At 38.1% G+C, this 13,363-nt stretch overlaps 1 protein-coding gene across 12 annotated transcripts in view; it reads left to right on the top strand.

Moving 5' to 3' along the window:
- The window catches only part of LOC119118176 (neurexin-3b), a 146,864-nt gene that overhangs the window by 124,129 nt on the left and 9,372 nt on the right, over nucleotides 1-13,363 (top strand). For all 12 annotated transcript variants that reach the window (XM_037244991.1, XM_037244990.1, XM_037244987.1 and 9 more), the window contains 2 exons: nucleotides 982-1,292; nucleotides 10,351-10,429. In XM_037244991.1, coding sequence (XP_037100886.1) covers nucleotides 982-1,292; nucleotides 10,351-10,429 — 390 coding nt within the window. The remainder of the gene's footprint in view (nucleotides 1-981; nucleotides 1,293-10,350; nucleotides 10,430-13,363) is intronic.

Genomic DNA, 13,363 nt, shown 5'->3' with positions numbered 1-13,363 from the left:
GTCATCATTTAAAACTTTGCTTGTATCCTTGGAACCAGTTAAAGGGACTGGGCAGCGAATGGGGGGAAAAAAAAAATCCTAAGAATCATGACTTCGGAAAAAAAAACTCACTCCCTCAACACTTCTTTGAGCTGAATAATGTTCATGACTCACCATAACAACATTATAAACAACATATAAAGTTAACTGCACAAAACCGATATAACTTGATTATAAAGTCCCTTTAACAAGTGCTAAAACATGTCTAAAAAAAAATACCATTAAGTGCTACTGCCTGCATGATTGCACATGTGCTATTTCATTTTTGTGACCCCTCCTCATTCTGTGTTCCCAATCATGTCCATGACAAGCTTGTATAATACCAATGAGCTTTCTAATTGCCAACCTACATATATCTTGGATAAGTCAGTGTATTTTCATCTCATAATGAATGCATGGTGTGATTTTCCACAGTATTTAATGAATTTTTCATTTAACACGTTGTGAATGTGTTTTGCTCATTTTTTAGCTTGACACCTGACAGTTATTTGTCAAAGTTTTTATCATATGAGCTGACAGTTTTATGGAGACAAAATTAGAGAGTTCATACAAAATTGTTTTGAATAGCATTAAGGCTGGTACACTCACTGGACATTCACTAGGTATACCTCAAGAAGCTAACAAAATATCATTTGCAGATTTATTTTTATATTAAAATAAAATCACATTAGCCCTTATATGATATGTAATTAAGTAAGGTTGACACAAATTGTATACAATTGTGCAATTATACTTAATGAAGTGTCCAGTGAGTGGATTTTTAAAATAATAGTAGCAGTAGTTAACTATTGAGTAGTTTCGCAATTTTAAAAAACAAAAGCAGATTCATCATCTCACACCATTTGAACATTCTACATTCATTCAGTGACCACCTAGTTATGATAATTATTTTTTTGACTTGATCTATATAACCTTTATCTATATAACCTCCTCCTGTCCTAGGGCGGCAACTCACTATCTTCAACACCCAAGCAACTATTTCCATTGGTGGAAACGATCGCAAGCGACCCTACCAGGGTCAGCTTTCAGGCCTCTATTACAATGGCCTGAAGGTTCTCAACATGGCCGCCGAAGGCCACGTCAATATCAAGGTGAACGGCAGCGTTCGCCTGGTGGGAGATGTCCCAGCCAGTAGGGGCGGGGCACGCACGACCACCTCGGTACCACCCGAGATGTCCACGACCTTTATCGAGACCACCACCACCCTGTCCACGACCACCACTCGCAAACAACGCTCGCCACCCACTATTCAGGTAAGAAGTCAACATTCCACTTGTCCAGTTATTGTGTCATGATGTACCTGACCACTGGTGCAAAGCAAGAAAAAAAACTCTCTTTTGTATGACCTTTGAACCATGTTGTTTAAATCCAGTTTTAAAGAGTCCTCCTAGCACAATTTTTAGGGTCAATAACCAAGATGCACCATCACTGATATTTGTGTACCGTATTTTCCGCACTATAAGGCGCACCTAAAAACCTCAAATTTTCTCAAAAGTGCGCCTTATAATCAGGTGCGCCTTATATATGGACCAATATTGAGCCACTACAGCAGGCGTGTCCAAAGTCCGGCCCGCGGGCCAAATGTATATATCTGGGCCATTCATTGAAGGTGCGCCTTATAATCTGGTGCGCCTTATATATGGACAAAGTTTTAAAATGGGCCATTCATTGAAGGTGCGCCTTATAATCCGGTGCGCCTTATAGTGCGGAAAATACGGTATGTGTGTTTAGTAGACCGAAACATACATTTTGGTCTCTGTTTGCAAATCTATTTTCAGTCCACTTCACTTCTGTCTCTCAAGTGAGATTTAGCCAATCCCTCAACTCCTTTTTGGATTGCCACAATGAGCGTCGGGTGGCAGGAGCCAATCCCACGCTTAATTAATGATCGCTCCAAGGGGACATAACCACAACATTTTATTTTCTTCCTGTTGCTCTCTATGGCTTAGCTGAGGGTCAGGCGTGTTCACTTAGTCCTTGAAGAGAAAAAAACAAATGACTCATTTGACATCATATAAGGGAATTAAATAGTGGCTGTTAATACCTTTCCATTCATTCATACATGATGTCGTAGGATAAATAATTAGAATTCCACGAGTTTGATCTTCTCGTGTGATCGTGATAGTTTCTCGCTTTGTGTTAGGGCACCAGCAGCTCACTGCAGGGTGATTAAACCGCAGGGGCTTTTGTAATGGATGTCTCCGACATCTTTCACAGCTTGTATCGAGCCAAAGGAAATGTTTTTTTCCGCGTCATTTGTGGCATGTAACCCTGCTGTCTTGTCAACTGAAACTCGCGCAACAGGTCGCTGGCCCGACGAGCGTCAAACAATCATATATAGACGTAAGCAGCATGTTTCCGGCTAGTGCGAAATCTTATACTTGTGTCCAATTAAGATAAGCCTGAATAAATAGACAGTGTTGACTTGCCATGATACAAATGGATAAAAGCAGCTAAACGGAACATATCACTTCAGCGGCTGAGATTGTCCCGGTCATTATGCGACATAACATTTGGAATAATAACCCCCTTGCATGTTATTTGGGGGATTTACCATTTAAAATTCAGGTTCTTCTTTAAGAACAGATGACATTTTAACCCACAGTGGGTGCCAGCACACTTACATGGATTATACAAGTGGAACAGTCATTTATTAAATCCTATGCTAAGCTTTTTCACACAAGTTAGGAATTTGCAATGAGAGCCTATTTTCTCTTTGGTCTTCAATTGAACTTTTTTTTTTTTCCCCGACTGCAATTCTAACCATTTATATAAACATTACATTCCTTTGGCTAGTATCGATTTAATTAATTACCACCAAAGTGGAATACAAAATCTGATATGCTTTTGGTAATTCTAACACAAAAGCTTATCAGTGATGGGAAAGTAGGATGATAACCATCTTTTTGTTTTAACTCGAGTATTCTTCACTTTTAATTTGCACTATGTTGTGTGCTTGGCTGAAGCAGCTATTTTTTTAATTTTCTTATTTTATTCATACATTGCAGTTGCTATTCTGTATATATTTAAATAATACCAGATGGTGTATATGTGGCTTGTTAACGCTATTATATGGTTCTTTATGGTTTTGCAATGTTTTTAATCCTATTTTCAACCTCATAAAGCGTTTCAGACTAATCTGTTAAGGTTACATGTTAATCTCAATGGTTATATAAAGCTGATAGGTAGGGTGCAGTTATTATTTTTTCTTTTCATGATGGATAAATTCCAAACCTACCCACAATAGATTCAAATCCAAAAATAGAGAGAACACTTGGTGCCACTGCTTGTGAGTTACTTAGTGTGAGCCGTGGCCAACAGCAGCACCTAAGTAAGTGTGCTTATTGCATTCGCTTATAAATTTTACTATTCCGAGTTTTTAGTAAACGACTAATGTTTTTTACAATAATTTCACTGTAGGCTCCATTTCAATTTTCATCTGCTAAAAAGACAGGATATGAAATCATTAATTTGATTTGCACTCATTAAGTTGAAGCCAAATGGGACCCATGCGGAAGACGTGAAGCTGCCAGCATCAGCCGTTACAAAACGCCTACATTGATTTTATATCGAACCCTTGAAGTCATAATAGCCGTTCACCGTGAGAAATTGTGAAAAGGATTGAAAAGGAAGCTCCGAGCGGATCCCACAAGAAGAAAGTGCAAGATTGAAACTGCACTATTGGTTTCGCATTTCACACATTGTGACAAGCAAGCCAATAAACTTTTTTTTTTACAAACTGTAATGATAAATTCTCTTTGAATACCATTACCATTTATTATATATTCTTCGGCAGTGGCAGAAAACCATACAAACAAGTATAATGCAAGTTGTGCCTCAAATTACTTTACATCCATAACTGTGACTACGTATTTTCCAGCAATACGAATTTTTACGTTCACACACTCAGCAATGCAGCTTCATAAAATAGAAAATCATATTGTGAGATCTGCACTCAAGTCAAGGCATTATATTCTGCCGTCATTTTACAGTGGTTTATATATTTAATAACAGCAAGGTTTTACGTTTGATCAAATGTAGAACTCAACAGAAGTCTTGTCTGTTTCTGGCATACTGAGTTTGTGAGTAAGTCTGTTTGGCGCAAGGCTTCCCTGATGACCTTGTACACTGCGGCAGGGGGGTGATTAAGGATCAGGGCCGAAGACCATTTCCTTTTCCAGGAGAAGATGAACGACCCTGTTTGAAAGTGGCTGCCTTTGGCCTCGGGGCAATTAGAGTTTTCTGTGTGCCAGCAGCCCTTGCTGTGCCGCCTGGTCTGGCCTTGAGAAAAAGAGAAATAATCGCCACATAACCAATTTTGCTGAAACCGACACTGCGAGGTTGAGCAATCTTTTGTTAGCTTTATTTGTCTTTTCCAGTTTGTTCGTCGCATTGAACCGCCCAATTTGTATATTCTCTATAAAAAATTGGTTTAGGAGATCATGACACTTGAGGATTTGGCTCTACAAGATGATACTGGAATGTTTGACTTGACCCACGGACATGACACCTTTCATTTAAATCAGGGGTGTCAAACTCATTTTTTTCGCGGGCCGCATTGTAGTCATAGCTTCTTTTGGAGGGCCATTATGACTGTCAACCCAAATAAATGTATGAGCACCTCATATAATATCCAGTAAAAGCTACAAAACAAACTGACAAATAACTTGTTTTCAAATCAGACGAGTAAAAACTGGTCAAATATTTAAAAAAAAAAAGATATTAAAAGTGAAGACAATTTGCAATTCTAGTAATGACACACGAATTTGATGCACAATTTGTCTTCGCGGGCCACATAAAACGATGTGGCGGGCCGTATCTGGCCCCCGGGCCTTGAGTTTGACACCTGTGATTTAAATGAAAATAAATATTAAATGTTAAATACAATTTTATAATCTGCAGGGTATAAGTAGCTTGGCACAGGAGCAAGGTTTTTATTATTTTTTAAATTGTTCATTTAAATATATACAGTTTTTTCCATCTCGCAATTTGTGATGCCATTTCCATCATTCTTAGAACTTTTTCTTATCTGGCACCGAGTGAAGAACATGGACAGGCAGTGTGACAGATAAAGAATAGGGCACAGTGCCATTGATTTGCCGTGTAATACAAGCGTGTGCCTTGTCAGACTGCCAAAGCTGAGATTGAACATGATAACAAGTACTTCACACTGTCCATAAACCTCTAATAGATAGTAGAGGGACAGGAAGAAGTGAGACAGTTAGAAAGTACCGTATTTTCCGCACTATAAGGCGCACCGGATTATAAGGCGCACCTTCAATGAATGGCCCATTTTAAAACTTTGTCCATATATAAGGCGCACCGGATTATAAGGCGCACCTTCAATGAATGGCCCATTTTAAAACTTTGTCTATGTATAAATCCATGTATTTGGACACGCCTGCTGTAGTGACTCAATATTGGTCCACATATAAGGCGCACCGGATTATAAGGAGCACTGTCGGTTTTTGAGAAAATTTGAGGTTTTTAGGTGTGCCGTATAGTGCAGAAAATACGGTAGGCTTGAATATTTCTATCTATAAACGCACATGGACGTAAATAAATCTGGTCAGTTTTTAGTCCCTTATTTGAATGCTTTTAGCCATGTCTGTATGAAGTTATATAAAAGTTCAAGGTGACGAAGCGGCACCACAGGGAATATTAAGAAGTTGCTTTGAACCATGTCTGTGATTTGCCCTTGCTTTTCTGTCGTCACTTTGATCTCTCAACGTGTAACCATATTGCATATCCATGGCAACTGTCTGCTGGGATGAAGCGCTTGAGGAAAATTGATTTGTCTTGGTTCTTCGTTTTTTTTCCTCTCATCTGCTCAAGTAAAACACACACACAACAGTTTTAGCCATCAGGCATTCTGCCATTGTAAATAAACCAAATTGGGTATGATGGAAGAAGTAATGGGCTTCTATAATGTGTTGTTTCTCAAAAGGCTTTTGTTTCTCTGTTTCCTTCACCCTTTAGGGCAGAAAAGCATTTGAAGGTCATTTATTATGACTGTGGTGTGTTCAAGAGCAACTTCCATGATGATATGACTCAGTGGAATATAGTCTGTGCTTGTGTTCCTCCTATTCGCCTCCCCAGACAGCGCTATCATACTCATACTTCATGTCATGTTTGTTAGCCTGGAGCGTTTTAGCCTTTACATTGCTTTTATTGACCCCAAGGGAGAAAATGATACTGTTGAGGCATCAGAAGCTGTCGAAGGGTTTTCAGAACTCAAAAATATATTTTTTTGTGACATCATCAAAGTCAAAGTCTGCTTTATTGTCAATTTCTTCACATGCCAAAGAAATCGAAATTACGTTCCCACTATCCCACGGTGACAAGACATAGTACACAATATACATACAAGTAAACAACACAAAAAAATAAAATAAAAACAAGAAGGCACAAACAATGAATAAATAGGAGTGATGAATAAATAATAAATAAACAAACAACATAATAAATAAGAGGAGCAAACTTCTCTACTCCACTACTTCTATAACTACCATATTTTCCGGACTATAAGGCACACCGGACTATCTTCAATGAATGGCCCATTTTAAAACTTTGTCCTTGTATAAGGCGCACCGAACTATAAGACGCACCATTAATGATATTCAGGTCAGATTTTTAATCCAAATCATTCTCCATTTTATCTTTTTTATTTCAACTTCAGATGCAACAAATTCGGCTTTTGAGAAAATTTGAGGTTTTTAGGTGTGCCCTATAGTCCGGAAAATACGGTACTTAATCCCAAGCAAAGAAGAGTAGCTTCCTATTTCACGTGGTTCAAGTTTGTAAGAACATGCTGCTTGAAATAGCTTAATTTTCAATTATGGAAATATTGTCACGAGTTTTAGGGTTTCACAATTAACCCAAATAAACTCACTAAGTCATTTATTGCAAAGGATAAATACATTGGATTGTTTTCTGTCTACATGTGCTGCACCACCATTTGTGCTCAAGTACCCGAAAGGGTTATAACGTAGCACTGATGCAAATGGTTAGCCTGTCTATGACAGTTTGCATTGTTTGTTAGCATGCAGCTAATTTACGTTATTAAAGCAAAGATATGTGACTTTATTAAATGTAATTATTTTTGTTGTTTAATTGGACAGAAGTTTAACTGGGAATGTTCACTATTTGCTATTTTTGCCTTGATCCATCTTCCGTGTGATTGCTGTTGTGGTGGCGGATCTAGTTCTTTCAGCTGTGAACATAAGATCTTTGAGTTGTGACTGATGTTCCAGATGGCTGTCTGTCTGCTTGTCTGTATTGATCCCATGAGGAATCCTCCTGGTTGATGTGCAGAAGCAGTCAGAAGTAAAAGCTGTTTTAATGAGGGTTGGTTATTTATTGATTTTGCTGTTGTGTTGTTTGTGGTGTTCGACTCGAACGATGTCATCGAGATTAATCAGGCGTGATGTTTCAACCGTGTCCTGCTTTCTGTCACACAAAGGCAGTAGATAGCATATGGTGTAGAATATAATATGCAATTTGTTGTTCACTTTAATAAATGCCTCACCTCAAATATCTGCCATTTTTCCGTATAAACAAACTAGGAAATGTTTTTTTATGGTTTTTATGGGGTTGGGGTCAAGTTGACCCGCACTCAACTATATAATATAGAATATATTTTATGTCTAAATTTGTTAATATGCATTTTGTTGTTCACTTTAATAAGTGCCTCACCTCAAATATCTGCCATTTTTCCGTATAAACAAACTAGGAAATGTTTTTTTGATGGTTTTTATGGGGTTGGGGTCAAGTTGACCCGCACTCAACTCATCCAAGCATGACTTTATGGAACTTGCTTTGTGCGCACTCAAGCTGGACCAGAAAAAGAGCTTGCAGGAAAATATTTGTGTAAATGCCGCTACCTGGAATAACAGTTTTACAGGCGAATAATTACACAAAACAATTTTTTTTTTTGCTACTAGAGTATATCCCACTCTACGCTATGGAGATTTAGAGAATTGGATTTCCCCAGCTGTGAAATCAGTTTTTGTAGTCCTGTTAGCCAACCACATCATTCGGCTCTGCTACTGTAGGCTCCCTTCTCAACACACACACACACACACACACACACAAACACACACAACATCAGTCTATGGCTTTTTTTTTTTTTTTTTTTATTTGATTCTTTTTTTTTGCATGTCACTTCCTTAGCTCTATATTAGGCAAACGCACCTTCGGGCCTTCATGAGAAGTGCTTCAATCACAACCCCTGAGGCATAGATGCATCATGCGTTTCATGAAGATGAATAGACTTACATCTCGCCGGCTTGCAAATGTCAAACATGTCACTTGAAAGCTTTTTTCTCAGAAACGCAATCAGCCACTTAGATGACGTGGCGTTTAAGGGGTCACTGACCGGTTTGAAACTGAAAGCTACCTCTTGGGTGATGATTAATGCAAAGGAGGATGACATTTTACAAATTAATTATTCATGTGTTTTTTACCACAACTAAGTAATTTTGTGGAATTGATGCAGCAATCAAATGAGGGAGAATTTATGTTTATTGCCTCCATCACTTACATGGAAGGAGAGTAGATTTGGATTACATTTTGAATTAAAGGTTGTAAAACACAAAAGACTACCTTAACTTTAACATTTAATTCTTAATCTGTATAACATTTAGTCTTCAATCTAACACTAGCTCAGTTCAAAATATTCAGGTTGTAGAACCTTTCAACTCATTTTGTCACTCCAACTGAAACAGTGGCAAAGAGAAGACCATGTACTGTAAATAATTGCCATAGCAGGAATTAAGTAAAATTAATCACGTATTTGATTTTTAATCTTTATACTCTGTGTTGTGTAAGAATTTAAGCATACAGGTGGAAATTGCCGGAAGTTACTCTGAAGTGTCCATTTCATGTCTTTGTGTCCTCGGCGCCCACATCTGTTGTCATCAACATCATCATCATCATCATCATCATCATAACAAGCAATAACCAAGCCATTTACACCCATAATGCGGCTTCAATAAATAATGTTACATTTACCGGAGGTCTGTAATTTACATCAATTTTGCTTAAACGCACCACTTTCCAGCCTCCTAATGCCTGTGCACTTAATTAGGTGCAAAGTGTGCACAAACATGTTCCTACATGTTGGGAATAGGAAATATTTGGAATATGCCTTATCCACATCTCAAGTATGCTCTGCAGGCGGACCTTTTCAAAGCAGCATTCTGAGCTAAGGGGGGTGCGCCTTTCATTATTCTGTCAAAGCCAATGATATTTAGAGCCCCATGCACGCAGCACCACTGCAAAACTCAATCAGTGTTCTGATTTCATAACCCTGCTCGGTGACAGCGCCTGCTTTATTACCCTGCTGATTCATTCTAATAAACAGCGACTGCTCGGCACAGCTTGAAATACAACCTACATCCTCCGATCTTGTCCTTCTCGGTTTTCCCCTCCAAAAGATGAAAAGAAAGAGGACTGTTGCAGGGAGAAGGAGAAGGCCATTAAGTGTAGGTAGGCAAGGTGTGTGTTAGAAGTGGGTAATAAAAAAAAAAAAAAAAAGAAGTTGAATGTCAAAGTCAAGACAGGTGGACAAATAACCTCAACTGTTTCCCAGTCTTTAGTCAACAGTAAATTTTCAAGCCCCTTCCTATAAAAGGTTCACAAAAAAAAGCTGCATGGGTTAATTATGCACTCATACCCAATACCCGCCAATGCCACATCTAATAAATTAACAATTCTTACTTCTCTCTGTCACTATACCTATTTTGTATTTATTGTATACTGTATTTTTTATGTTTAAATTTGATTGTGAATGGTATTTAATTCCATCCTAAATGCTGTGCTTTGTTTTTGTTGGTGACCTATCTTTGTATCCATCCATCCATCCATCCATCCATCCATCCATCCATCCATCCATCCATCCATCCATCCTTCCCTCTTTCCTTCCTTCCTTCCTTCCTTCCTTCCTTCCTTCCTTCCTTCCTTCCTTCCTTCCTTCCTTCCTTCCTTCCTTCCTTCCTCCCTCCCTCCCTCCCTCCCTCCATCCATCCATCAGCCTTCTTTCCTTCCTTCCTTCTTTCCTTCCTTCCTTTCTTCTATCCATCCATCCTTCCTTTCTTCCTTTCTTCCTTCCACGATCCATCCATCCTTCCTTTCTTCCTTTCTTCCTTCCTTTCATCCATCCATCCGTCCATCCATCATCTTACATCTTATTTTATAGCTAGCTAGGTATCTCCACTGAAATGACTGTGTCCTAAATAGTCCTGTTTAAAACTTACTTTGTGTTTATACGTGTGTGCTTGTGTGTGTTTGTTTGCATTTGTGTTTCCACAGACAACAGATGACATAGTTTCATCAGCCGAATGCTCTAGTGATGACGAGGATCTGGAAGAGTGCGATTCCGGACACACAGGTGGGATGAGTGTGTCAAATTGTGCTTGCTCGGAACCCGAGTCAGATTCCCCCCCAATTGTTTTTGATTTTTTATTTTTCTGCTTCTGAGGAGCCTTTCCTCTTAGCATCATGTCCCATTAGAGCTTCAAGTGTAACTTAAAAAGACAGTGTTGAAAAATAGCGACCTTCTAAAACATTGTCACACACAAATTTAGTAGGATTTTGTGATCAAATATAATCTAAAATAAATTTGAAAAAGTGTAAATACGAAGTTGGTTAAAATTTATTGGTACGCAACAGTGGAACTAAGACATCTGTTTCGTGATTCACTCCCAATGCGTTTGTACTGTGATTTTCTACTAGGAAATAATGATTAAATAAAAAACTGTACCGAAAAGTGATATTCATATCATATAAGTGTAAAAATATAATAATCCCAAATAGGCTAATAAAAAAAAAAAAAATATGGGACCATTTCTGGTCCACTTTTAGTTTTTTTTAAAATTAGCCTCTGATAATGTGTATAGTATATTTATATTTTCAAAAGCTGTTTAAAATCAGTATGCTAATGTATATCGCCAAAGGATGTTCGTTAGCCAGAGGCTAAACTGCACTGCATTTATTTACGGATTAAATTAGTGAATTAATTTTCTGTTGTGTGTCTTTGTACTGTACTAGAATATGTGTACAGTATTTTTTTTATATACGTTTTCCGAATCCTACCCAAAATTTAAGTTTAAATATATTCAAGGAACTTTTTCATATAATTTCCTACTAAATCCTTGTGTGTGGTTTTAAGTATCAATTTTCGGAACTTTGTGTAGGTAAATTTAGTTTATATGCACATTGACAGTAAAGTAAATGTTACACTTATTTGTAAATAAACACTTATATAAGGGCCTGATTTACTAAGATCTAAAATAGCGACTTTTTGCAGTCGACTGTAATTTGATAAAACTATAATTGAAGTCCATTCCGCATGAAGAACTGTGAAGAATAAAATTAAAATACAACTCACTATAACGCTAATGTAGTTACCTTTCAATTTTGACGTGGAATAATCAAGTCAACTCGTCGACTAATCGGTTTAGTCCCTAACATTTACTAACGTTGCAATTTTTTTACTCAAATTTCAAATAGTGCGTGCTAATTTTGAGTTCGATTGCGAGAGCTGTACGAAAAATTTGGGAGTGCAAGTGAAGTGTTAGTGGATGACAGAAATCAATCGCAAAGATAATTACAACAAAATAAAAGCCAGATTTTGTTTGTTTTAACTCATTCCGAACATCCTGCGTAATATTTTCGCCTACTTGCAAACCTTGAGTAAATCAGGCCCTTGAAATTAGAACGATTCCAACATCCAAGTTACACTTAGCTGCGGGGGTCACACTGGTTACTGACATGATGGCATGCTGATACTAATTTTGGTCTCTCAGCATTGAGTGGAGAGGCAGCTTTACTTGCTAAAGTGCAAAATTAGCATCCAGCCCCCATGCCACCCGCACTGATGCTACAAAATGTATCCGTCCTTTTCCTGAGTTCCTCTTGCTGTGGGTGTGTCTCCTTTGACCGAGGATACATTTTGAGTTTGTTTGGAGAACAAAGATGCTTTCAGCATAGACACCGTGGTATGTAGCAGACTAACTGCAACAGAGCCTCTTCCTCCCTTACCTCCTCCTCCTATTCCTTCTCTCTTGTTTGTACCTCTGTTTCCTTTTGTTGGAGGTCTGCCTTACCTGAAACATTCTAATAGAGAACAGATATCCTCGAATTTCTGTGCGCATTGTCTCTTCCCTGTACACAACACGAAAACACATTTATTTATGCAACACGCACACTTTAAATGGGATGCGAAAAAATTGGAAAGGAGTATTTTTGAGGAAGCTTGGGTTTGACTGCTCAAATGACAACACTGCTTAATGTTGAGCTTGGATCGTGGTCGTATTGTTTGGAATTGACGGTTGTAAGTGGAATTTGTTTTCAGTGGGGTGGCCAAGTTGACGGAACACTTTAGTGAGAGGTGGTCATGTAAGCGTGCCATCCACTAGCACACAGGTGTCAAACTCGAGGCCCGGGGGCCAGATACGGCCCGCCACATCATTTTATGTGGCCCGCGAAGACAAATTGTGCATCAAATTCGTGTGTCATTACTAGAATTGCAAATTGTCTCCACTTTTAATATCTCTTTTTTTTTTTTTTTAATATTTGACCAGTTTTTACTCGTCTGATTTGAAAACGAGTTATTTGTCAGTTTGTTTTGTAGCTTTTACTGTATATAATATGAGGTGCTCATACATTTATTTGGGTTGACAGTCATAATGGCCCTCCCAAAGAAGCTATGACTACAATACGGCCCACGAAAAAAATTAGTTTGACACCCCTGCACTAGCAGAAGAAAATGCAAATTCCCCATAGGTGTGTGAGTAGTCTGAGGGGGGGCAATAATCGAGATGGCCACCACATAGCTCCGCCCCTGCTTATAATAAAGTTAGAGAATACAGTCAATTATTTTCCTTTTTTGGTGACACAGATAATGTGACCTAAAGTAACAGACTTGTATTCATATATTAACAATATAAAAAGAATTCTTTCTTGAAATGTCCTTGCTACTTTATTGCACGCCATTATGACCTTGAATAAGTCACATGAGACGAGACATTAAACCCTTATTGGTTAATTATATAATTGTAGTGACGCAATTGCTTTTTTGTCAATATATTATTGTGACTATTGCTAACAACACCAGTCCTAACGAAAAACTGTCATGACATTAAGAGAATATTGAGGTGGAATAATAATACTCAAACCCAAGTTTTGTCAAATATGGAGGGTTGTAGTGTGAATTAAACACAATAGCCTTCCCTCATATACATTGGTGACTCACATACAAGTCCACACTTTTATGTACCCGGATCGTACATTTCACCATGTTGACGCAGAAATTCATTTCTTC

Source organism: Syngnathus acus, chromosome 24 (genome assembly GCF_901709675.1).
Source record: "Syngnathus acus chromosome 24, fSynAcu1.2, whole genome shotgun sequence".
Classification (NCBI taxonomy): Eukaryota; Metazoa; Chordata; class Actinopteri; order Syngnathiformes; family Syngnathidae; genus Syngnathus; species Syngnathus acus.
The sequence above is the reverse complement of the archived record's forward strand: the minus strand, read 5'-3'. Positions and strand labels throughout refer to the sequence as shown.